Below are 26945 nucleotides of genomic sequence, written 5' to 3'. Positions count from 1 at the left end.
TGACAGTGGGGATGGTGTGTTCAGCTGTGTTGCTTTTACGCCAAACATAACGTTTTGCATTGTTGCCAAAAAGTTCAATTTTGGTTTCATCTGACCAGAGCACCTTCTTCCACATGTTTGGTGTGTCTCCCAGGTGGCTTGTGGCAAACTTTAAACAACACTTTTTATGGATATCTTTAAGAAATGGCTTTCTTCTTGCCACTTCCATAAAGGCCAGATTTGTGCAATATACGACTGATTGTTGTCCTATGGACAGAGTCTCTCCACCTCAGCTGTAGATCTCTGCAGTTCATCCAGAGTGATCATGGGCCTCTTGGCTGCATCTCTGATCAGTCTTCTCCTTGTATGAGCTGAAAGTTTAGAGGGACGGCCAGGCCTTGGTAGATTTGTAGTGGTCTGATACTCCTTCCATTTCAATATTATCGCTTGCACAGTGCTCCTTGGGATGTTTAAAGCTTGGGAAATCTTTTTGTATCCAAATCCGGCTTTAAACTTCTTCACAACAGTATCTCGGACCTGCCTGGTGTGTTCCTTGTTCTTCATGATGCTCTCTGCGCTTTTAACGGACCTCTGAGACTATCACAGTGCAGGTGCATTTATACGGAGACTTGATTACACACAGGTGGATTGTATTTATCATCATTAGTCATTTAGGTCAACATTGGATCATTCAGAGATCCTCACTGAACTTCTGGAGAGAGCTTGCTGCACTGAAAGTAAAGGGGCTGAGTAATTTTGCACGCCCAATTTTTCAGTTTTAGATTTGTTAAAAAAGTTTGAAATATCCAATAAATGTCGTTCCACTACATGATTGTGTCCCACTTGTTATTGTTTCTTCACAAACAAATACAGTTTTATATCTTTATGTTTGAAGCCTGAAATGTGTCAAAAGGTCGCAAAGTTCAAGGGGGCCGAATACTTTCGCAAGGCACTGTTTATGGGTTGTATATTTAACACATCTGCACCAAAACAAATTACAAATGGTAACTGGTCTTACATATAAACAAGTAACAACTTTATTGAAATAAGTTTAGGGGAATACACTGTCATTCAAACCTGAAAACAAAGTGCAAGTTACATTGCCGTAAGGACCATAACATTATACAACATTCATCTCAGGGATATTGTAATCAAAATGGATTTGGAAAGACATGATAAGAATAAGGCATTTAATAATAATTGGCATTTACATGGCTGTTCATCCATTCCGTTAGGCCTCAGAACAGAAAGAATTTAAAAGCCAAACATTATTTTAGTATTTACATTTCCAAGGCCATGAATCAACATGCAGGATGTATGGAATAAAGGGAACACCCCCTATATACATAGAATCACTTGTCACTTGAATAATGTTTACATACTGCTTTACTCATCTCATGTATATACTGTATTCTATTCTAATGTATTTTCGTCGATGCCATGTCGACATTTCTCGATCTAATATTTATATATTTCTTAATGCCATTCTTCTATTTTTAGATTGTGCATTGTTGTGAATAATTGTTAGATACTACTGCACTGTTGGAGCTAGGAACACAAGCATTTTGCGAAAAATCTGCTAGATATGTGTATGTGACCGATACAATTTCATTACATTAATATACACTGTGCAGTTAGAAAGTATTCAGACCCCTTACCCACATTGTTGTGGTACAGCCTTGTTCTAAAATGTATTAAATTGAGAGAAAATAATCCACAAACACTACCCCATAATGACAAAGCAAAAACAGGATCAGAATTTTTTTCAAATGTATAAAAAAATTAAACAGATAAATTATTTATATAAGTATTCAGACCCTTTGTTATGATCCTCAATTTAGCTCAGGTATATCCTATTCCATTGATCATCCACGAGATGTTTCTACAACCTGATTGGAGTCCACCTGTGGTAAATGTAATTGACTGGACATGATTTGGAAAGGCACACACCTGTCTATAAGGTCCCGCAGTTGACAGTGCATGTCAGAGCAAAAACTAAGCAATCAGGTCGAAGGAGTTGTCTGTAGAGCTCAGAGACGGGATTGTGTCGAGGCACAGATCTGGGGAAGGGTACCAAAAAATTTCTGCAGCATTGAAGATCCCCAAGAACACAGTGGCCTCCAGCATTCTTAAATGGAAGACGTTTTAAACCACCAATACTATTACTAGAGCTATCCACCCGGGCCAAACTGCGGAATCGGGGGGAGGGGCCTTGGTCAGGGAGGTGACCCAAGAACCCGATGGTCACTGGCAGAGCTTCAGAGTCCCTCTGCGGAGATGGGAGAGCATTACTGAAGGACAAACATCTCTGCAGCACTCCACTAATCAGGCCTTTATGGTAGAGTGGCCAGGCGAAAGTCACTCCTCAGTAAGAACCACATGACAGCCCGCTTGGGGTTTGCCAAAAGGCATCTAAAGGACTCAGACAATGAGAAACAAGCTTGTTGATGAAAACCTGCTCCAGAGCACTCATGACCTCCAACTGGGGCGAAGGTTCACCTTCCAACAGAACAACAACCTATGCACACAGCCAAGACAACGCACGAGTAGCTTCGGGACAAGTCTCAATGTCCTTGAGTGGACCAGCCAGAGCCTGGACTTGAACCTAATCAAACATCTCCGAGAGACCTGAAAATAGATGTGCAGCAACACTTCCCATCCAACCAGACAGCTTGTGAGGATCTGCAGAGAAGGATGCAAGAAACTGCCCAAATACAGGTGTGCCAAGCTTGTAGCGTTATACACAAGAAAGAGCGAGGCTGTAATCACTGACAAAGGTGATTCAACAAAATACTGAGTAAAGGGTCTGTATACTTACGTAAACACAATGTTTTGCACAAATTTATAAAAAATAGTTTTTGCTTTGTCATTGTGTAGATTGATGAGGGAAAAAAAACGATTTAATCAATATTCGAATAAGGCTGTAACAACAAAATGTGGAAAAAGTCAAGGGGTGCGAATACGAATCTACTGTATTTGTGCCAGATAGCCAGTTACTACGGTAACAAGGCATGACAATTATACAGTAGGACTTGGCAAAACAGCATAATGCATAATAGCAAAATGAGCCGTTTTGATCTGAAGCACACTTTCTGGAAGAAAGGGTTCTTTGAAAGGCAAAAAGGGTTCTACATAGAACCATATCACCAGCATGCTCTATTGCAAGGTGACTTTCAGAATGGTTTGTTTTAATCTATTCTTACATGTACACTGATTAGTTGATACATCTTATGCTACACAAAGAACACACTTTTCTAAACTAATCCAATCTGTTATTAGTTGGACTTATTGCACTTGTTACATGTAAATATTGTCAAAGAAATAAAATGTTAAAGGATAATAAGGCTGGTGGAACCGTTCAGAGATGGTTCTAGGAAGAACACTCCAAAGATCAAATGGTTCTCAGTAAAACACTTCATAGAACCATATACAGAGGCTTATATGAAGAACCCTACATAGAGGGTTCTAGGTAGAACCAAAGGGTTCTGCCTAGCACCAAAAAGGCTTCCGCCCACTTTTTTCCCCTCCCTTAAGATATTCACCTTCCTGTCCTGTTACCCTGGCCTATTGTAGTGCTCACCTTGGCTGTGAGTGTTTGTCCTGTGAGGTCTGGTTGTCCCTCAGACCTGTCTGCAGCCTCAGCAGGATGTTCTCCAGCCCGTGTCACCACAAGGACAGCTTCTATTGACTACCTGGTGCACAGGTGACATGTCTACAGTGTCATCACAACGGTCCACCACACTGTCCCAAAGAGAGAGAGATAGGAAAGTATTTCAAGAAGTATAGTGTATATACAGTGCCTTTGGAAAGTATTCAGACTAGAGGTTGACCGATTAATCGGAATGGGCGATTAATTAGGGCCGATTTCAAGTTTTCATAACAATCGGAAATAGGTATTTTTGGGCGCCGATTTGCAGATATATATTTTTTTATACCGTTATTTAACTAGGCAAGTCAGTTAAGAACACATTCCTATTTTCATTGACGGCCTAGAAACGGTGGGTTAACTGCCTTGTTGAAGGGCAGAACGACAGATTTTCACCTTGTCAGCTCGGGGGATTCAATCTTGCAACCTTACAGTTAACTAGTCCAACGCAATAACGACCTGCCCCTCTCTCGTTGCACTCCACAAGGAGACTGCCTGTTACGCAAATGCAGTAAGCCAAAGTAAGTTGCTAGCTAGCATTAAACTTATCTTATAAAAAACAATCAATCATAATCACTAGTTAACTACAGATATTATCTAGCGTGTCCTGCGTTGCATATAATCTGACTGAGCATACAAGCATTTAAGTATGACTGAGCAGTGGTAGGCAGAAGCAGGCACATAAATGAATTCAAACAGCACTTTCGTGCGTTTTGCCAGCAGCTCTTCGTTGCGTGTCAAGCATTGCACTGTTTATGACTTCAAGCCTATCAACTCCCGAGATGAGGATGGTGTAACCGAAGTGAAATGGCTAGCTAGTTAGCGCGCGCTAACTAGAGGGACGGAAGCTATACTGTTACACTGGCAATTCTAAAGTGCCTATAAGAAAATCAATAGTCAAAGGTTAATTAAATACAAATGGTATAGATGGCAATAGTCCTATAATAACAACAACCTAAAACTTCGTACCTGGTGTTAGAGTTGCGTCAATTCGAATCTGGTATCAGGATAAATATGACAATGAGTCACCGATTGTATACTATGTATTTTTTATTAGCTAAGCAATAAGTGGTAAATGCAATTTTCGTATATACGGGCTCTCTGTCCCACCTCGCAGGGCAAAACAGAGAACTGACAAGATGTATGTAAACGGTATTCTTTATACTGTGATAGACATAGTTCCAACCCGTCTGTTGGCCTATCACAGTAGAGACTGGGCGTGGTTTAGACTCACCCAGCCTATTATTGATTGTTGTCGTACGAGCTGGTACCAGCCCCCGGGCGCTCCAGTTGATAGATGTAACTTGCTGTGTCGAGTATCTATGCTCTCATTCCCTAGATACCGTTATCACATATCTGGTTTCTGTTATTGTTAAGTTTGAGTTCTAACAAAAACAGTCTGTGGTTTGCTACACTACGTTCTGTATGTGTCCGTTTTTATGTTATTCTGTATTTTTCCATTATGAGAAAGGCCCATGGCCTTGAAACTGTTAACAATGTTTCAAGTCAGCTATGTTGCATAACACATACATACATCCACACAAGCCAACAGCAGATAATATTCAATCATATATATATGGTAATGGGCTATAGTGCATAACACAGAAACCTCATACTGGGAATATTGAAGACTCATGTTAAAAGGAACCACCAGCTTTCAAGCTAACGTTTCAGTCCCTTGCTCAGAACATGTTCTCATGTTCTGAGCAAGGAACTGAAACGTTAGCACATATTGCACTTGTACGTTCTTCTCCAACACTTTGTTTTTGCATTATTTAAACCAAATTGAACATGTTTCCTTATTTACTTGAGGCTAAATTGATTTTATTGATGTATTATATTAAGTTAAAATAAGTGTTCATTCAGTATTGTTGTAATTGTCATTATAAATAAATAGGCCGATTAATCGGTATCGGCTTTTTTGGTCCTCCAATAAATCGGTATTGGCGTTAAAATCATAATCAAACCCATGGACTTCTTACACATTGTGACGTTAGGCTTTCTCTAAAATAGATGACATTTGATCTTTTCCTCAATCTAAACAATACCCCATAATCTCAAAGCAAAAAACAGGTTTAGAATGGTTTGCTCATTTATAAAAAATTAAATATATATTTTTTTAAATCACATTTTCACAAGTATACAGACCCTTTACTCTGTAGTTTGTTTTAGCACCTTTGGCAGCATGGACAGCCTTGAGCCATCCTGGGTATGACGCGACAAGCTTGGTACGCCTGTATCTGGGGATTTTATCCCATTCTTCTCTGTCTTTGACTTAGGGTCATTGTCCTGTTAGAAGGAGCACCTTCACCCCAGTCTGAGGTCCTGAGCAGGTTTTCCTCAATTATGTCTGTACTTCGCGCCATTAAATATTTCCCTCGACCACGACTAGTCTCCCAGTCCCTGCCGCTGAAAAACATCCCCACAGCAAGATGTTGCTACCACCATGCTTCACCGTAGGGATGGTGCCAGGTTTCCTCCAGACATGACACTTGGCATTCAGGCAAAAATAGTTCAATATTGGTTTCTTCAGACCAGAGAATCTTGTCTCTCGTGGTCTGAGTCTTTAGGTGCCTTTTGGCAGCCTTCAAGCCAGCGGTCATGTGCCTTTTACTGAGAAGTGGCTTCCCGTCTGGCCACTCTACCATTAAGACCTGATTGGTGGAGTGCTTTACAGATCGTTGTCCTTCAGTAAGGCTCTCCCATCTCCACAGAGGAACTCTGTAGTTCTGTCAGAGTGACCATCGGGTTCTTGGTCACCTCCCTGACCAAGGCCCTTCTCCCACGATTACTCAGTTTGGACGGGCAGCCAGCTCTAGGAAGAATCTTGGTGGTTCCAAACTTCTTACATTTAAGAATGACGGAGGCCACTGTGTTCTTGGGGACCTTCAATGCTGAAGACATGTTTTGGTACCCTTCCCCTGACCTGTGCCTCAACACAATCCTGTCTCTGAGCTCTACAGACAATTCCTTTGACCTCATGGCTTGGTTTTTGCGCTGACATGCACTGTCAACTTGTGGGACTTTATATAGACAGGTGTGCGCCTTTCCAAATAATCTCTAATCAATTGAATGTACCATTGGTGGACTCCATGTTGTAGAAACATCACGTGGATGATCAATGGAAACAGGAGGCATCTGGGCTAAATGGAAACAAGACGCACCTGGACTCGAGTCTCAAAGCAAATGGTCTGAATATTTTTTGCAAAAATGTCATGACTATTTTCGCTTTGTAATTATGGGGTAATGTGTGTAGATTGTATAGGATTTTTTTTTTAAAATCCATTTTAGAATAAGGCTGTAACGTAACAATGTGGGAAAAGTTGAGTTATTGAGCCCCTTGTTTGCGATAACTGGTTAGCTACCTAGTTTAGCTAGAAACACGAACAGCTAAACTAGCCAAGCTAACTAACATGATTTACGATAGACTTGAGATTGCCTAGCTAGATGGTGAGAGCGAGCTAGCCACAATACAGTCGAATTGAATGTAGATAGCTAGTTTACTTCGCTGCTATTGGCATACAGTTAGCTTGCTACCTAGCAATACCAACGAATTAAAATGCTGAGCCAACCAAAACAATTAAGCAATTTTAGCATGTTATCACAACATCCGACCTTTTCCATTCTGTCCCCCGGACTACACTAGCTAGACATTCGACCACATACGTACCCACTCAACCTTCTATAGCAGTTAGCGCTGTAACTCACACTGTCTTTCAAAGACGCTTGCGCAGATATTTCTACGTACAGTCGCCCACTCTCCTCCCCTGGCAGTTGGCGCTTCCGGTCTCGCTACATGAGCGGTTTGATTATTCTAATAATCACTAGATTGCTGTCAGTTGAATAGTACGTCACAATTGACAATACGGAACATAACGCCTATACAAATGGTCACGTAATTCACGTAGTCGAGTGAGGCAAGCACGCTTCCGGTTGCCTCACTCGACTACGTGAATTACGTGACCATTTGGTCCACGATAGTTTAAACAATGTCAGATAAACTGAGGTTGCTGAATATATGTTCAGGTGAGCCTTTTCCATTGCATGGAGTGAATATTCAAACTTCCACGGATAACCAATGCTAAAAGCGTCTACCAAACGCTGTCAATTGCTCATAACAGAGCGGAAGAGGCGACGTGAGATTTAATTCTAGCCCAAATCAACCCAATGCGTTTCTAATGGGCTTATTTTTGGAACTTGTAGTGTGTCTTTCAGCCTTTGGGACAATGACTCCCATTGTTAGGGCGGAGACATGAGCGTCTCGTCATTATATAAAACATATCTGCTTATGAGCATGGGATAAATCTCTTGATGAATCATACATACACCCTTACCTCGGTGTGACTGGAGCATTTTCCTCCGAATTAACGGCAACGTTTGGCTTCAATCTCTTAACTTTTAAAAGTGTTGAATTACAACTATTTGCAACCAAATGAAGCGGTATGTTTTTCTGGGTGTTCTTTCGATGTATTACCTCCAGGTGTCGAGCTCTGCCGCGCACGGGTGTTTCTGCCAGGTAATCAATGCTCTTCGGCTACTAATATTTTGCTGCCCTCTACTAGACATTTCTATTGGTTTGATATTTGTTGCACTATGACGAATGCCTCAAACTTTTAGAACACATTCTGGGATATTTTCAATTTCTAGCCTACCTATTGATTATTGAGGAATATAACTTATCAATGACCTGGTACAACTACTGTCTTACTATATAATAACCTAAAATAGGTTCTATGCCTCCATTAGGTTTTGTTGTTCAGAGTCGCTGTGAACAATGTTTAACTTAAAAATGTGACTCACCTGGATTCGGTCTTATGTAGCAACATTTGAAATTGGTTTGTTTAGATTGGATAAAAGTAGAGACTCAGAGCTACAAAATGTATCATACAAAGCATTTTTTTTTAGAAACAATGGGAACGTAATTGTGCTTTGATACACTTATAAAATCACTTTTGAGAAAATGGCCTTAGAATATTTGGTACCTACTGGAGAGCTCTCCTTTGTCTACACCCATTCAACATTGTTCACACCCTCTTAAGCCAGCCCCACCCATCTCTTTAAGGATTCACATGAGGCCATGTGCTAAACATTGTGTAGTGTAGGTAAGACTAAAAGTGGTAGTAGCCTACAATAAGAAAATATTCCAGGTAAACAGTGTCCAGATAAAAATATTAGATGACACTTACCCAGACACTTGTCTAAATTGATGGGTCATGTGAAAGAAATGTTATAACCCCCAGCCACATCCAGTGGTGGAAAAAGTACTAAATTGTCATACTTGAGTAAATGTATAAATCATTTGAAATTCCTTATTGAATCAGACTGCACAATTTTCTTTTTTTATAAATTATTGACGGATATTCAGGGGCACACTCCAGCACTCAGACATAATTTACAAACGAAGCGTTTGTGTTTAGTGAGTTTGCCAGATCAGATGCAGTAGGGATGTTTTCTTGATAAGTGTGTGAATTAGACAATTTTCCTGTCAAAATAGTACTTTTGGGTGTCAGGGAAAATGTATGGAGTAAATAGTACATTATTATTTATTGTATTTATTTAACCATTATGTAACTAGGCAAGTCAGTTAAGAACAAATTCTTACTTACAATGACGGCCTACCAAAAGGCCTCCTGCGGGGACCAGGGCGTGAGATTAAAATAAATAAATGCCATCTAAATATAGGACAAAACCGACATCCCAACAAGAGACAACACAACATAAAGAGAGACCTAAGACAACAACATAGCAAGGCAGCAACATAACAACAACATGGTAGCAACACAACATGGTAGCAGCACAAAACATGGTACTAACATTGGGCACAGTCAACAGCACAAAGATCGAGAGACAACAATACATCACACAAAGCAGGTTTTTTTTTAAATTTCACCTTTATTTAACCAGGTAGGCTAGTTGAGAGCAAGTTCTCATTTGCAACTGCGACCTGGCCAAGATAAAGCATAGCAATTCGACACATACAACAACACAGAGTAACACATGGATTAAACAAAACATAGTCAATAATACAGTAGAACAAAAGAAAACAAAAAGTATATTTATAGTGAGTGCAAATGAGGTAAGATAAGGGAGTTAAGGCAATAAATAGGCCATGGTGGCGAAGTAATTACAACACAGCAATTAAACAGAATGGTAGATGTGCAGAAGATGAATGTGCAAGTAGAGATACTGGGGTGCAAAGGAGCAAGATACATACAGTATGGGGATGAGGTAGGTAGATAGATGGGCTGTTTACAGATGGGCTATGTGCAGTGATCTGTGAGCTGCTCTGACAGCTGGCGCTTAAAGCTAGTGAGGGAGATATGAGTCTCCAGCTTCAGAGATTTTTGCAGTTCGTTCCAGTCATTGGCAGCAGAGAACTGGGAGGAAAGACAACCAAAGGAGGAATTGGCTTTGGGGGTGACCAGTGAGATATACCTGCTGGAGCGCGTGCTACGAGTGGGTGCTGCTATTGTGACCAGTGAGCTGAAATAAGACAGGGCTTTACCTAGCAAAGATTTGTAGATAACCTGTAGCCAGTGGGTTTGGCGACGAGTTTGAAGCGAGGGCCAACCAACGAGAGCGTACAGGGCTCAATGGTGGGTAGTGTATGGGGCTTTGGTGACAGAACGGATGGCACTGTGATAGACTGCATCCAGTTTGTTGAGTAGAGTCTTGGAGGCTATTTTATAGATGACATCACTGAAGTCGAGGATTGGTAGGATGGTCAGTTTTATAAGGGTATGTTTGGTAGCATGAGTGAAGGATGCTTTGTTGCGATATAGGAAGCCGATTCTAGATTGAATTTTGGATTGGAGATGCTTAATGTGAGTCTGGAAGGAGAGTTTACAGTCTAACCAGACACCTAGGTATTTGTAGTTGTCCATGTATTCTAAGTCAGAGCCATCCAGAGTAGTGATGCTGGATGGGCAAGTAGGTGCGGGCAGTGATCGGATGAATGACATGCATTTAGTTTTACTTGCATTTAAGAGCAGTTGGAGGCCAAGAAAGGAGAGTTGTATGGCATTGAAGGTCGTCTGGAGGTTAGTTAACACAGTATCCAAAGAGGGGCCAGAAGTATACAGAATGGTGTCATCTGCGTAGAGGAGTATCAGAGAATCACCAGCAGCAAGAGCAACATCATTGATGTATACAGAGAAGAGAGTCGGCCCGAGGATTGAATCCTGTGGCACCCCCATAGAAACTGCCAGAGGCCTGGACAACAGGCCCTCCGATTTGACACACTGAACTCTGTCTGAGAAGTAGCTGGTAAACCAGGCGAGGCAATCATTTGAGAAACAAAGGTTGTCGAGTCTGCCAATAAGAATGTGGTGATTGACAGAGTCGAAAGCCTTGGCCAGGTCGATGAATACGGCTGCACAGTAGGGTCTCTTATCGATGGCGGTTATGATGTCGTTTAGAACCTTGAGCGTGGCTGAGATGCACCCATGACCAGCTCTGAAACCAGATTACATAGCGGAGAAGGTACGGTCGGATTCGAAATGGTCGGTAATCTGTTTGTTGACTTGGCTTTCGAAGACCTTGGAAAGACAGGGTAGGATAGATTTAGGTCTGTAGCAGTTTGGGTCTAGAGTGTCACCCCCTTTGAAGAGGGGGATGACCGTGGCAGCTTTCCAATCTTTGGGAATCTCAGACGATACGAAAAAGAGGTTGAACAGGCTAGTAATAGGGGTTGCAACAATTTCGGCAGATCATTTTAGAAAGAGAGGGTCCAGATTGTCTAGCCCGGCTGATTTGTAGAGGTCCAGATTTTGCAGCTCTTTCAGAGCATCAGCTATCTGGATTTGGGTGAAGGAGAAATGGTGGGGGCTTTGGCGGGTTGCTGTGGAGGATGCCGGGCAGTTGACTGGGGTAGCCAGGTGGAAAGCATGGCCAGCTGTAGAGAAATGACCGTGACCGTGTTTCCTAGCCTCAGAGCAGTGGGCAGCTGGGAGGAGGTGCTTTTATTCTCCATGGACTTTACTTTTTGAATTTAGTATTACAGGATGCAAAATTCTGTTTGATAAAGCTAGCCTTAGCTTTCCTAACTGCCTGTATATATTTGTTCCTAACTTCCCTGAAAAGTTGCATATCACGGGGGCTATTCGATGCTAATGCAGAACGCCACAGGATGTTTTTGTGCTTTTCAAGGGCTGACAGGTCTGGAGTGAACCAAGGACTATTCCTAGCTCTAAGTTTTTTGACTGTGGCACGCTTATTTAAGACGGTGAGGAAGGCACTTTTAAAGAATAGCCAGGCATCATCTACTGATGGGATGAGGTCAATGTCATTCCATGATACCCCGGCCAGGTCGAAAGGCCTGCTCGCAGAAGTGTTTTAGGGAGCGTTTGACAGTTATGAGGCATGGTCGTTTGGTCGCGGACCCATTACGAATGCAGGCAATGAGGCAGTGATCTTGATTGAAAACAGCAGAGGTGTATTTGGAGGGCGAGTTAGTTAGCATGACATATATGAGGGTGCCCGTGTTTCTGGATTTGGAGTTGTACCTGGTAGGTTCATTGATAATTTGTGTGAGATTGAGGGCATCAAGCTTAGATTGTAGGATGGCCGGGGTGTTAAGCATTTCCCAGTTTAGAGCTCTGAAGATAGACAACCGAGCACTAAAGATTGCCACTCCCCCACCTTTTGGAAGAGCTGTCTTGCCGAATAAAGGTTATAACCAGGTTGTAACTCAGGCAGTTGTTGTTGCCATCCTGTACCCGTCCCGCATGTGTGATGTTTGGATGTACCGATCCTGTGCAGGTGTTGTTACACGTGGTCTGCCACTGCGAGGATGATCAGCTGTCAGTCCTGTCTCCCTGTAGCGCTGTCTTAGGCATCTCACAGTATGAACATTGCAATTTATTGCCCTGGCCACATCTGCAGTACTCATGCCTCCTTGCAGCATCCCTAAGGCACGTTCACGCAGATGAGCAGGGACCCTGGGCATCTTTCTTTTGGTGTTTTTCAGAGTCAGTAGAAAGGCTTCTTTAGTGTCCTAAGTTTTCATAACTGTGACATGAATTGCCTACCATCTGTAAGTTGTTAGTGTCTTAATAACCGTTCCACAGGTGCATGTTCATTAATTGTTTATGGTTCATTGAACAAGCATGGGAAACAGTGTTTTAAACAGTTTACAACAAAGATCTGTGAAGTTATTTGGATTTTTACAAATTATCTTTGAAAGACAGGGTCCTGAAAAAGGGGCGTCATTTTTTTTTGCTGAGTTTAGTTATATGCATACAATCATGGGTAAAATGGCTGAGCAGCAGGATAATAAATAAATATAAATAGTAGCAGCAATGTATGGCGTGTGTGTGTGTTAGGAGAGAGTCATTTGAATAGATTCACTGCAGATAGTGCTGATGACTGGTCCGTCTGAACCACGCATGAACAAGGGAATCTATATTCGGAGAGCCTGTTTCTGTCCTGCACTTGACTTTGGTGCAGGGTATGTGATGTCCATAGCCTCTTCGTCGCAAAACTCCCTCATCTTCTCATAAAGATAAGATTGTCTAGCTGTGTCCAGTCCAGGTGGTACTTGTACAGGTATACCATCTATGTGAGGAAGGATATCAGCATAATGCAGTAGCTAAAACCTGGTCCTGACAGTTCCGAACGCTTCTTGGCGACAACACCAGACTCCAGAGCATCGAAGCTGTAAAATGGAATAATAACAAACAAAAAAATCAGAAAACACTACAACCCTGCACAACATCAATTCACCTACCATGTTTAAATAAGAAGAATAACCTCATACAATGCCATGAAATTATTTTGACCTGGATTGCTGGTACAGCTTGATCTGTGGCAGCGGCCTGAAGTACGGAGTCAGGTGTTATACCGTCTGTAAGACCACGTGTAACAAGTCATAGCTTTCCACCAGCACCGTAGCATCCTCCAGTCCAGCCAGCTGTGGGATGTTGACCCCTGTCACAGTGCTGTTCTTCACAACACCAGCAATCTCAGACAAAGTGTTCACTTTTGTCTTTCAGAAGCGCTGCTTGATGAGGCCGAAGCACCAGCCGGGGGCAAACTTGGTATGGCCTGTGATCTGGAAGTCAAGGTCCAGACTGGTGGAGTTTGTGCATGGTCCGCCAGGCTCAATATCCGAGCACAAACCTGTTCTTGTTTTGGCCACTGCAGTTATCACAATTCAGGACCAGACTTGTTTCCCCAACTCAATAGTTGGTGAAGAAATGGTGCATGTAGTTGATGACTGCGCTGCTGCCTTTGCTTGCTTGGGCCAGCTCTCTTTATGATGGGAGGCATTAGACCATTCTCCTTGTATGACTGGTGGAGGAGAGTCCGGTGTGTTCTACTGATGTTGAAAGACAAATTCCAGATACACATATTTTTGCATTATTATACAATAGATGCGAAATGGCATTCTGAGATAACCTCACTAATGTTACACACACTTCATACACGTAAATGAATGTTAGCTAGCAAGCCAGCCATCTAACGTTAGCTAGCTCACAGTAAGCTTTAACTTGGGATCTTTTGTTTAGACATGTAACATTAGCTAGCTAAAAAATAATAATCCCAACCCATAAAGGAACGTTACTAGCAATACAAACCGGTTGTCATAGCTAGAGTTAACCAAATAAATTAGGTTCAATGTTAACATTAGCTAGCTGACATTAGGCTATAACTAGTAATGTGAAATGGCATTCTGAGAAAACACCACTAACTGCAAGCATTAACTTGGTCTTTTGTTTCAACATGTCACGTCAGCAAGCTAAAAAATGCACTATAATCCCAATCCATAGAGTAACGTTACTAGCAATACAAACCGATTGTCATAGCTAAAGTTAACCAAATAAATTAGGTTCAATGTTAACATTAGCTAGCAAGCCAGCTGTCGAACTCCAGCTGGCTAGCTAACAGCAACTTTCTGACAAAATTAGAAACGTATACTATCTGAAACTGTAGCTAGATTCTTACCCGTATACATGGATGAAAGCTTCACAGCACACTGCAACCACTTTCATTAAATAAGACGTCCTGTGTCATTTTCATTTTGTTTGCACTGCTTGTTTGGCCCGTTGTGTTCCACTGATTTCAAAACTCGGTCAACTTCTTCCGTGAAACAACAACACTGTTGATCGCCATTTCTTCCCCATCACCGTCATTAGAAGACTCTACAATGTCTTCTTCAATGAAAATGTTTTGACCTAAATAGGGGATTTCCTCATCGTCTGATTCAGAGAGGCACGATCGTCCTCCAGAAAGTAGTCCATCACAACTTTATCCAACTGACCTTTGTCGTTAGCGCCTGAAATTCAGGGCCGCAATGTAATTGAGAGCAGTAGCAATATATTTGCAGTTCTCCATGGCTAACATTATATCTTTAGAAAAAAACTGGAGTAGAAAATATTATCTACACTAAACGAGCAGCTCCTTTTATAGCAAGATGCTACATCGCAGAACAATCTGAAACTCATCTCTCGGCATGTCCAGCCCACTCATTATCTCAGCCAATCATGGCTAACAGGAAGGTTCCTGTCTTTTTCTTTGGCTAAACCATTTACAGATGGCATAAATGTTTGTTATTAAGGAACATGAAAGTTCACATGTTCAAGAAGGCATTTCTGCCCAAAAAATATTTTTTATATTTACTTTCAAATGGCTCTCCTGTGAAGTCGTGGCTTGTGACATACGCCTAGTTTCCTGAATCGGGTCACATTTGTTTATGACTGGGATGGGCAACTGATCAATCAAGAGTTAAAGGAAAACTCCACCCAAAAAACTATTTTGCATCATATGATGTTGCATTTTGCAAAATACATAATAAGGGGATGATTTCTGTATTTTGAAACTTAAATATCTTAAACTTTATTGCTGATAAGCTAAACATTTCGGGACTATGTCAATAATGGACTAATGAAACAAATGCCAAAATATCATTTTTGGGTAGAATTTTCCTTTGAAATAGTAGAATACACAAGGTGCAATTTTTAAAAATGTGGTTGTGCATCAGCAGTTTTTCCTCTTGTTAGGTCAGTCACTGACAGTCACTCAATTACCCCATGTCAGGCAAAATGTTTTTAGATTGGTCTAGCCAGCTATCATGATCGAATTACTGACTTGTTAGTCACTCTCGATCAGATACATAAAAATGCAAACATTTCTCTCCACCCTATGGCAAACTGTTTTCAGATCAAAGTTTGAATTGTGAATTATAGGCCCTACAGTTGAAGTATGCTTACAGTTCATGAAGTACACTTTCTTTTGTTATCACAGGTGACCGGTAGCTTGGATGACTGCGCTTGTGATGTGGAGACAATTGATGCCTTCAACAATGAGCGACTCTTCCCCAAACTTCAGAAGCTGCTTGAGTCTGACTATTTCAGGTTTTATAAGGCAAGTCAGACTTCTCACACCTGTCACTTCATGTGTCCCAACTACAGTATATCATGATAAAATCTCTACGCCGTTCTTTAGGTGAACCTGAATAAGCCATGTCCATTCTGGACAGACAATGGCCTCTGTGGGCAAAATAACTGTGCTGTGATCCCATGTCCACCAGTGAGTATCTTTCTAACGTTGGCCTACCTCTGTCACTGATCAAATAAGGATTCATATAAGTTGAGTGCATAGCAATAGAACTGCTTATTAGACTTGCTTTCAATGAGAATGACGGCTCTATAACTCACACACACACATATATATATATATATATATATGGTCGGGTCGCCCATAAAGCTACATAGGTGACCTTTTAAGATTGTACTCATGTTCCACAGAATGAGGTTCCAGAGGGAATCAAAACAAATGGCCATCACAATAAGGTAATATGATTAAGAACTTTATGAAGGGGAATTATCTGAAATGAGGGTCATATCACATAGCTACTGTAGTGCACTTAGGCCATTTACAGTTGAAGTCGTAAGTTTACATACACTGAGGTTAGAGTCATTAAAACTCATTTTTCAAACACTCCACAAATGTCTTGTTAACAAACTATAGTTTTGGCAAGTCGGTCAGAACATCTACTTTGTGCATGACACAAGTGATTTTTCCATCAATTGTTTACAGACAAATTATTTCACTGTATCACAATTCCTGTGGGTCAGAAGTTTACATATACACTAAGTTGACTGTGCCTTTAAACAGCTTGGAAAATTCCAGAAAATTATGTCATGGCTTTAGAAGCTTCTGATAGGCTAATTTACATAATTTGAGTCAATTGGAGGTGTACCTGTGGATGTATTTCAAGACCAACATTCAAACTCAGTGCCTCTTTGCTTGACATCATGGGTAAATCAAAAGAAATCAGCCAAGTCTGGTTCATCCTTGGGAGCAATTTCCAAACGCCTGAAGGTACCACGTTCATCTGTACAAACAATAGTACACAAGTATAAACACCATCGGACCACGCAGCCGTCACTCTGCTCAGGAAGGAGACGCGTTCTGTCTCCTAGAGATGAACGTACTTTGGTGCGAAAAGTGCAAATCAATCCCAGAACAACAGCAAAGGACCTTGTGAAGATGCTGGAGGAAACCGGTACAAAGTATCTACAGTATATCCATAGTAAAACGAGTCCTATATCGACATAACCTGAAAGGCCGCTCAGCAAGGAAGAGGCCACTGCTCCAAAACCACCATAAAAAAGCCAGACTACGGTTTTCAACTGCACACGGGGACAAAGATCGTACTTTTGTCATCTGATCTGATGAAACAAAAATATAACTGTTTAGAGGAAAAAGGGGGAGGCTTGCAAACTGAAGAACACAATCCCAACCGTAAAGAATAGGGGTGGCAGCATCATGTTGTGGGGGTGATTTGCTGCAGGAGGGACTGGTGCACTTCACAAAATAGATGGCGACATGAGGAACGAAAATGATGTGGATATATTGAAGCAACATCTCAAGACATCAGTTAAAGTTAAAACTTGGTTGCAAATGGGTCTTCCAAGTGCACAATGACCCCAAGCATACTTCCAAAGTTGTGGCAAAATGGCTTAAGGCCAACAAAGTCAAGGTATTGGAGTGGCCATCACAAAGCCCTGACCTCAATCCTATAGAAGATTTGTGGGCAGAACTGAAAAAGCGTGTGCGAGCAAGGAGTCCTACAAAGCGGACTCAGTTACACCAGCTCTGTCAGGAGGAATGGGCCAAAATTCACCCAACTTATTGTGGGAAGCTTGTGGAAGGCTACCCAAAATGTTTGACCCAAGTTAAACAATTTAAAGGCAATGCTACCAAATACTAATTGAGTGTATGTAAACTTTTGACCCACTGGGAATATGATGAAAGAAATAAATGCTGCAATAAATCATTCTCTCTATTATTATTCTGACATTTCACTTTCTTAAAATAAAGTTGTGAGCCTAACTGATCTAAGACAGGGATTTTTTACTAGGATTAAATGTCAGGAATTGTGAAAAACTGAGTTTAAATGTATGTTAACTTCGGACTTCAACTGTAAATGTGCTAAAACAGTTGAACTATGTTTGTGTGTGTATGCGTGTAGTACTCGGCTGAAGCAAACAACCAGGAGTGTGAGAAGGCTGAGACGCTTGGAGCAGTGGACAGCTCCCTCAGGTAAGGACCGAGATCTATGCCAAGTCTGATGTAGCATTAAGGCAGGATTAGGCGGCTGCCCATGGCGGCAGATTGACGAGGGTGGCATTTTCTGAGCTCAACTGACCAAGACGCACCTCCAACAACAAATAAAACCTCACATAATTCTTCCCAAAAACAATGACAATTTCTCTCAAAAAGCATATGGGCTTTCAAGGTGAGCACTGATGACGCTCTATGATAAACAGTGCCAACTTTGTCAAAGGCAGGGGCGCAAAATATTTTGCTTGTCCATTCCCAGCGTGCCACTCCAGGGTGCTGTTGGACAGACTTATCGCAGCGGCACTCTACCAACGTTTCATCAAAAACATAATCGAACATAAAACATGTAGCAGATATAATCTGTCCTATGTGGTCTTTTCTGTAGCCTACAGACTGGAGATAAAATGTATGATCATGTGAATAAACGGACACTTTTTACATCATGCATCAGGTTTCTCGTTCAAATAGCCTAACCTAAATGGCGCTCATCAAATAAAAAATGCGCTGGGCCTTACGAGTGGTGCAGCGGTCTAAGGCACTGCATCGCAGTGCTTGAGGCATCAATACAGACCTGGGTTCGATCCCAGGGTGTATCACAACCGGCCGTGACCGGAAGTCCCTTAGGGCAGCACACAATTGGCTCAGAGTTGTCTGGGTTGGGGGAGGGTTTGTCCAGGGGCTTTTACTTGCCTTATCGCGCTCTAGCAGCTCCTTGTGGCGGGCCGGGCGTCTGCAGGCTGACCTCCGGTCATCAGTTGAAAGGTGTTTCCTCCGGCACATTGGTGCAGCTGGCTTCCTGGTTAAGCCGGCGGGTGTTAAAAAGCGCTGTTTGGCGGTCATGTTTCGGAGGACGCATGACTCGACCTTCGTCTCTCCCGAGACCATTACGGAGTTGCAGCTATGAGACAAGATCGTAATTGGATTGCAATTGGATATTACAAAATTGGGGCGAAAAGTGGGTAAAATACAACCAAAAAAATAATAATAATGCGCTAACATGTTAACAATCAACATATTTTAAAACCAGGTCAAAGTAAAATTGACTATGGAATGGACAATCAGGCTACTTACAACTGCTGTCCAGGAGTTTCATCTTGTGGGCAAATTGTCATGACCAGTGGGTTTCAAGTTTTTATCTGCACATTTTTGATGAGCGAAAAAGAATCAACTTCTGCATTTCCCGCTGTGTAAACACATTGATTCTCAATGCAAATACGCTCAGGATAACTCCTGATAAAGTTGGGTAGCTGATATTCAGAGCTTAAATAGTTATTGTGATTAGTCACAGTAATCAGGACTAATTAAGTCAATGCAACTGCCTGTTACAAATGGTAGTCCTACCACATGGATGGGCATTCATACAATTATATTGCGGGCCAACGCTGTAGGCTACACCCCAGTAAGCACAGACCGACATCGTTTTAACATAGATTCTGGACCAAATCTGACCCAATCATCTTTTCAACTTTCATTCAGAACCAAAACGGAACCTGATTTCAATATCTGGAAAATACGTATTTTGCTTGTTGGGACTATTGTAGTTTTGCGGAAAGCAGCTATTTGTTTTGTCTCTCCTAGGGCGGCAGAACGGCCAGGACCGGGCCTGATACTACTTCATCTCTTGTATTGGATCAATAACTTGACATCCCTGTGGTTGTTTCTCTGTGCAGTAAGGAGACCAGACAGGCCCTCCTGGAATGGAACAAGCATGATGACGAGGCAGAGCGATTCTGTGTGATTGATGGTAAGTAAGCCAACCATGTTCTCTTCTCAGTGAACGATTTTGTCGAATTTAAATATTTTGAATGTTAAACTCGTCCAAATATCTGTGAAAGACAGCTAGACTTAACATTATTTGTGCCTGAGGCAACAGCTTTTCATTCAAGAGGGATGTTAAATCTTCCATCCTCTTAGCATCCTCTTGTGCTGTAGGCTACAGTATCCTGTAGTAGGCTGCATGCAGTATGGTAGAATAGATGCAACAGACTCATCCTCTTTATGAAGGTTCTTTCATACACTGTTTATTCTAAGATGAGGAGTCTCCTGATTCCCAGTACGTGGATCTACTGCTAAATCCAGAGCGCTTCACTGGATACAAGGGGCCCGAGGCCTGGCAAATCTGGAACAGCATCTATGAGGAGAACTGCTTCAAGTAAGACTTGGTTACACTTTATAATAACTTTTTCATGAATAAGTCATTATAAATGCTTTATGCATGTCATACATGCTTATGAGTTGTAATGCTTATAAATGTTCATAAATGCTTCCCTTGGATGTGAATCAGTTGCCACTTAAACAATGAAATGGCATTGCAATTTAGATTTTGGATGTTAACAGTAGGCTACAATATGATTTTCCTCAGACCATACACTGTGAAGCGACCTCTAAATCCTATGGCATCTTACAGTGGTAAGTCCACCTGATTTACCCACTGTAGTAATTCCATAATCTTCAAATGCAATAATTAGCTTTAAAGAATAAATTCAAATTGATCTAAGTGTCAAGAATATACAGTATATATTTTGTATTGCAAGTTGCAACCAAAGATTTTCATTGATCTTTTATTGTTTCTTTCCACCCACAGGAACTGATGGTAAGGATCATGTTTACAATTATAGTTATTTTGGACCATGGAATGTTTGTTCGTTGAGCTCAATGAGTATCCCATAAAATTAATAATCTCATGTCTTTGCAGGGAAGACATTTTACAGTTGGCTGGATGGTAAGCAGTAAAACACTTGTAACGTTGACCAGGTAGCCTAGCCGTTAGAGAGGTTTGAATACCAGAGCCGACAAGGTGAAAAATCTGCCAATGTGCCCCTGATCAAGGCACTTAACGCTAATTACTCTGGATAAGAGCGCCTGCTAAATTACTAAAATGTAAATCAATGACGTCCACTCATTGTCCTATGAATATCTTGAAGCACAATGTTCTGATACATATTTACCCCTTTCACACTATTGTTCTGTGCCGAGCTGTCTTGGTTACCGTGCCTGAAAAGGACAATGAGAAAATAAAATATTGGAGCCAGCACAGGTTGCTAGGTTGACTGACCAATGAGCCTCAGTTGTCTATCATCCCCGATATCCTCCCAGGCCAGTGTGTGGAAAAGAGGGCTTTCTTTAGGCTCGTCTCTGGGCTCCACTCTAGCATCAACATACACCTGAGTGCCCGGTACCTCCTAGATGGTGAGTCTCTCTCTCTCTCTCACACACACACACACACACACACACACACACACAAAGAGGAAGCTGGTTGGTACACTACATGACCAAAAGTATGTGGACACCTGCTTGTTGAGAATCTCATTATAAAATCATGGGCATTAATATGGAGTTGGTCCCTCCTTTGCTGCTATAACAGCCTCTACTCTTCTTGGAAGACTTTCCACTAGATGTTGGAACATTGCTGCTGGGACTTGCTTCCACAGCCACAAGAGCATTAGTGAGGTCGGGCACTGATGTTGGGCGATTAAGCCTGGCTCGCAGTCGGTGTTCCAATTCATCCCAAAGATGTTCGATGGAGTTGCATGTTGCCCAGATGAACTGTTATGCCTATACCATATTTACTTTTCACCTCTTTATATCTGCAATGGGAATATGTATTACAATATGTCAATTGAGGAGGGGTGTATCAAAGAACCTGCACAGAAACATCTGCTAGCCCCAACCCCCTCCCCCTAGACAGATAGATCTGAGAGGATTGGACAAAATGTAAGCAAGCCTATCAGAGGGCAAGGTGGCACTATACTCATTAAATAAAATCCTCTCAGATCTCTACAAGTGTCCAGGGGGTATGGGCCAGTGGTTGTTTCTGGACAGGGCCAAAGTCTCACCTCCTTCCTCCTCCCTCTCAGACAACTGGTTCCAGAAAAAGTGGGGTCACAATGTCTCTGAGTTCCAACAACGTTTCGATGCCCAGCTGACCAACGGCGAGGGCCCAAAGAGGCTGCGCAACCTCTACTTCCTCTACCTGATCGAGCTGCGTGCCCTGGCCAAAGTCCTGCCTCTTCTCCAGCGCCCCTCCTTCCAGCTGTACACTGGCCAACCCACCCAGGACCGACAACACAAACGCGTGCTCCTAGAGCTCCTCCAGGTGGCCAAGTGAGTGTACTGCAGGCAAAGAATTACTGGGTCAATCCAATTATGTTAAACACTAAGCAAAATGTATTAAAATGTATTTGGTCACGGTCCAGATGAATTAACAGTATATTGATACACCATGTTAAACAAACAAAGTCATACTATAGCAGGGTTCACCATCTGGTGGACTGAATTTTGCCCACGGGTGGTTTTATTTGGCCCCCCAAGTTTTCTGAGGAAAAATGAACATTTTTGTAACATTTTTGTTGGACATAAAAGACTGTAAAGTGATTTTCATTCAAGAAATCTGTTCCCAAGTGTTCTCACGCATAATCGAGACACATGATCATATACAAATGTAAGCAAGGTTTGAAATGATTGTTTTAGTCAAACATTATATCGGTTTGGCTTCTTGCGGTCAATTTGCAATCTAGAAATTATTTTCCGGCCCCCCGAACATGTGCTCAAGAAAGAATCGGCCCGCAGCTGAATCTAGTTGATGATAAATGTACTATATTCATGCAGTCTTCATAAGCACTCCATATATGCTTCATAAATAATGTATATGCATATTACATCAAATCAAATGTATTTGTATAGCCCTTCTTACATCAGCTGATATTTCAATGTGCTGCATAAAAGCTGATGTACTCTAAAAGGTACCTGCTTGTGTTGTATCATCGCAGTGAAAAACTCTTTAACACCCCTCAGGTCTTTCCCTTTGCACTTTGACGAAACGTCTCTGTTTGCTGGGAATAAGGAGGAAGCTGCCAATCTCAAGGTAAGTATGCTATAGGCCTACAGTATAGTACTCTTAGAACACATTGAACTATATGGATGTTATGTAGTCATGTCTGTTGAACTACTATCTGTGCTTCTCTTTCTGTTGTAATTGCTCTTTCTTTTCATTGACATCAGGAGGATTTCAGGCTGACCTTCCGCAACATCTCCAGGATCATGGACTGTGTGGGCTGCTTTAAATGCAGGCTCTGGGGCAAACTACAGGCGAGTGAACAGGAGAGTCCTCTTAACTCTTTGTGTGTGTGATATTTGACTGCTCAGACATTTTATTTTGGTGATACAAAGATCTACTTTAGTTAGTGAGGTAATATTGTATTGTAGACACCTTGACCAATGTAGAGGGATTGAGGTGACTTAGGTCGTTATGAATGCTATAAGTATACACTCTCACTCCATGCAGACTCAGGGGTTAGGCACAGCCCTGAAGATCTTGTTTTCCGAGCGACAGATCGAGGCTCTGCCCAAATCCAGCAGCGCCCGGCTCACTTTCCAGCTCAGTCGCCAAGAGATAGTGTCTCTCCTCAATGCCTTTGGAAGGTACAATAGTTCCTGGCATAGAATTAGATATACTAGAAAAGACATGCCAGTTCAAATCAACATAAAATCTATATGACAACCACTCTTAACTCTACTCAAACCCATGTCATACAGGAACTTAATTGTGTAAAAGGTTTACATTTTGTTTTTCAGGATTTCAACCAGCATCAGAGAGTTGGAGAACTTCCGATCACTGCTGTCTAAGGTCCGGTAGCCTGAACCCACACGTCCCTACAGAGAGCCACATACCCACAAAAGAATAACCAGGCTGATTAGAAATGATTCAAAATACAACAGCATCAGCATGTAGCTGGGGTATTTGGGGCTGCTGAAAGACACAAGTGAAAGTCCTGACAAGTGACTTTACAAGGGATCTAACTAAACAAACAAAGGAACATGGGCTGTAGCCAATCCCCTTTGAGCTACTTGCCAATAAGGGTGTTTTCACACAGTTTTGATCTACAGTTCGAATCAGAGTTTGAGTATTTGTTACATCAAATAACACAGTTTAATTGCAGAATGTTCTGTTGGACCACAACTTCTGGTATTCTTCAGTTCACGAAAATAAATAGCTACCCAGCTACTAAACCCTGTTGCCCGAGGCTAACGCTATAAGCAGCCAGCTAGCTTCATGATGCTCGACCAGACCGGGTTGTGTTGTGAAGCTAGCCACAATAACGATTAGGTGGAATTTGCGGTTTGCCTTTTTGAAAGTGATGCAGAAGGTTACAGAAGGTTGGAATGTGAAGCAATGAAATGGGTTACCAGTCTACCTGGTGACACACAGAACACAACTGTGAAGAGTTTACACAAATATTAGCGTTGTAGCTCTTATCGTGGGACTGTGACTGAAATCACCTCCCCAGGCAGCCTATTGTGTGTATTGACATTAATATTGCACTGTACAGCTTTACCTAAGGAGTGGGGATCAATGAAATGGGGTATGTCTACTCAATACCCAAGATATTTTCTTCCCAATGTCCTCCTCTGATAACTCTTACTTGTTTTTCTTCTGGAATAGTGTTCAATACACACAGGTTGACAATAAATGTGGCTCAATTCACAGTTCTTTCAGAGTCCCACAATAAGAGCAACGACACTAATGTTCTCTGGGTGTCACTGAGTAGACTGATACTCCATGTCATCGATCCACAGGTAAGCCTAGTGGTTACAGTGTTGGGCCAGTAACCGATTCCCTAAGCTACAAAGGTAAAAAAAAAAAACAATCTGTCGTTCTGCCCCTGAACAAGGCAGTTAACTCACTGTTCCTAGGCCATCCTGACTTGGATGTGTGTGTGTGTGTGTGTGTGTGTATATATATATATATATATATATAAATGCTGTACAGTGAAATAAGTATGCCCCTAATGCAATTCTAAATTGCAATTCTATTCTAAATCCAGTGTGAATTAAACAGATTGTCTTTTGTTGATTTTATATAACATTTCAACCTCGTTTAGCATGATCTATTCAATTATGTCATAATTCCACTATTTGTATTAATTTGCATCACTGTCAATTACACTTTTATTTTGAAGGCTAACCGCAAAGTCCACTATTGTGGCTAGCGTCACATAGATGGGTCTGACCACCGTTAATCAAATAAGAACGGTCTTATAAATTAGGGTTATTTTAGATTACCCCAAGCTAGCTAGCTAACTCTAGCTACTGAAACAGATTGTCGTTTTGCTATGTTTTTGGGGAAGAACATTGTTTGCATCCATGAGCTAGCTAGCTTTTTTTTATGACCAGCACTGTAGGTGCGCGAGACAACTTTACCAGCATCATAGCATACGTATCGATGAATCATTGTGACATATGAGTGATCATTTTTGTACGTAGTTATTACACTATGAACGCGTTAAATGTATGTGACGTGCAGTCATATTCAGGTCCTGATTGGTCAACAAGCTTATTTGACACGCAAAGACCCAAACGTTGTTCCATAGTATAGCCCTCTCCACTAATCTGCATCGGATGCGCTCATAAATGCGCTGCTACTCAGAGAATGTTTCAGAAATACAAAGTTATGATGCTGCGTGGATTTCATCAAATGGTCGCAGTCAAACAACCATTAATACTGCGCGTGTTTGGTCTGGACTGCGTTCTCGCCTGCAGCGAACCGCACCACGGTACAAATTGAATCGGGAAAAACAGCTCCAAAACAATTAGGTGTGAAAGCCCCCTTAGATACTGTATTAGGTTAAAAAAAAAAAAACGTTGCACCGTTTTGCTTCCAGTACTTTTTCACAATGGGTTTATTGGCGAGTGGTTGACTACGTTATCCTCAAACATTTTTGCACACTACTTATGTAAAACGCGTTGACAATTGATATGTGTACACTCCTCAGGGCTTTTCTATGTAGGGCAACTGAATGTAATGGGATGTTTTCTATGAGTGAAAAAATAAACATTGGCTGTCCTACATCATCTACATAAATGCCCACCGTTTGTGAGGGAAAATATGTGGCACACAAAGTAAGTAGCTTTGTCTGAGTCAGAAAGGCCCCTATCTCCTGTAGCAGCTTGATGAACAAGTACACCCACTGGTCCAGAAACTAGTCTATTACGGGGCCTTATGCTGAGTACCAAGTAGAAGGCCATCAGGTCCTATTTCTTGAGACTCTGGGATGTTAGCCTTCTTGGCAGAGTTGCAAAGAAAAAGCCATATCTCAGACTGGCCAATAAAAAAAAAAGATTAAGATGGGCAAAAGAACACAGACACTGGACAGGGGAACTCTGTTTAGAAGGCCAGCATCCTGGAGTCGCCTCTTCACTGTTGACGTTGAGACTGGTGTTTTGCGGGTACTATTTAATGAAGCTGCCAGTTGAGGACTTGTGAGGCGTCTGTTTCTCAAACTAGATACTCTAATGTACTTGCCCTCTTGCTCAGTTGTGCACCGTGGCGTCCCACTCCTTTTTCTATTCTGGTTAGGTCCAGTTCACACTGTTCTTTGAAGGGAGTAGTACACAGCGTTATATGAGATCTTCAGTTTCTTGGCAATTTCTCACATGGAATAACCTTCATTTCTCAAACCAAGAATAGGCTGACGAGTTTCAGAAGAAAGGTATTGTTTCTGGCCATTTTGAGCCTGTAATCAAACCCACAAATGCTGATGTTCCAGATACTCAACTAGTCTAAAGAAGCCCAGTTTTATTGCTTCTTTAATCAGGACAACAGTTTTCAGCTGTGCTAACATAATTGCAAAAGGGTTTTCTAATGATCAATTAGCCTTTTAAAATGATAAACTTGGATTAGCTCACACAACATGCCATTGGAACACAGGAGTGATGGTTGCTGATAATGGGCCTCTGTACACCTATGTAGATA

General features: G+C 41.7%; 1 protein-coding gene and 1 long non-coding RNA gene across 3 annotated transcripts; one reads left to right on the top strand and one right to left on the bottom strand.

Annotated features, from left to right (window-relative positions):
* Positions 1–994: 994 nt before the first annotated feature.
* On the bottom strand, positions 995–7531 carry LOC149972014 (uncharacterized). Its single transcript, XR_016491850.1, has 2 exons — positions 7334–7531; positions 995–3720 (listed from the first exon to the last, which is right to left on the bottom strand). It is a non-coding gene; the product is annotated as an uncharacterized LOC149972014 (long non-coding RNA).
* A 13-nt stretch (positions 7532–7544) lies between these two features.
* On the top strand, positions 7545–26055 carry ero1a (endoplasmic reticulum oxidoreductase 1 alpha). 2 transcript variants are annotated; one of them, XM_021584316.3, is made up of 16 exons: positions 7545–8141; positions 15869–15988; positions 16070–16153; positions 16372–16416; positions 18102–18172; positions 19864–19937; positions 20225–20345; positions 20556–20602; positions 20778–20786; positions 20889–20915; positions 21290–21382; positions 22051–22297; positions 22988–23057; positions 23195–23281; positions 23478–23614; positions 23768–26055. In XM_021584316.3, the coding sequence occupies exons 1-16, from the start codon at positions 8058–8060 to the stop codon at positions 23826–23828; spliced, it is 1377 nt and encodes a 458-aa protein (XP_021439991.3). In that variant the 5' UTR covers positions 7545–8057; the 3' UTR covers positions 23829–26055. The 2 variants fall into 2 exon arrangements, with proteins under 2 accessions (XP_021439991.3, XP_090076551.1); XM_090220425.1 differs by lacking the exons at positions 20778–20786; positions 20889–20915; positions 21290–21382; ... (3 more) ...; positions 23478–23614; positions 23768–26055 and adding an exon at positions 13618–13662 and having other exon boundaries at positions 20556–20717.
* Positions 26056–26945: the final 890 nt, after the last annotated feature.

This window comes from Oncorhynchus mykiss, chromosome 25 (assembly GCF_057628025.1).
Source record: "Oncorhynchus mykiss isolate SJ-2025 chromosome 25, ASM5762802v1, whole genome shotgun sequence".
NCBI classification, from domain to species: Eukaryota; Metazoa; Chordata; class Actinopteri; order Salmoniformes; family Salmonidae; genus Oncorhynchus; species Oncorhynchus mykiss.
Note: the sequence above shows the minus strand (reverse complement) of the source record. Positions and strands in the feature narration are given on the sequence as shown.

Bases quoted from the DNA above. Each gene is read 5' to 3' on its own strand.
- ero1a (XM_021584316.3), top strand. From the start codon at position 8,058: ATGAAGCGGTATGTTTTTCTGGGTGTTCTTTCGATGTATTACCTCCAG. The intron at 16,154-16,371 runs GTGAGTATCTTT...CATGTTCCACAG, and splicing joins CTGTGATCCCATGTCCACCA to AATGAGGTTCCAGAGGGAAT. The intron at 22,298-22,987 runs GTGAGTGTACTG...AACACCCCTCAG, and splicing joins GAGCTCCTCCAGGTGGCCAA to GTCTTTCCCTTTGCACTTTG.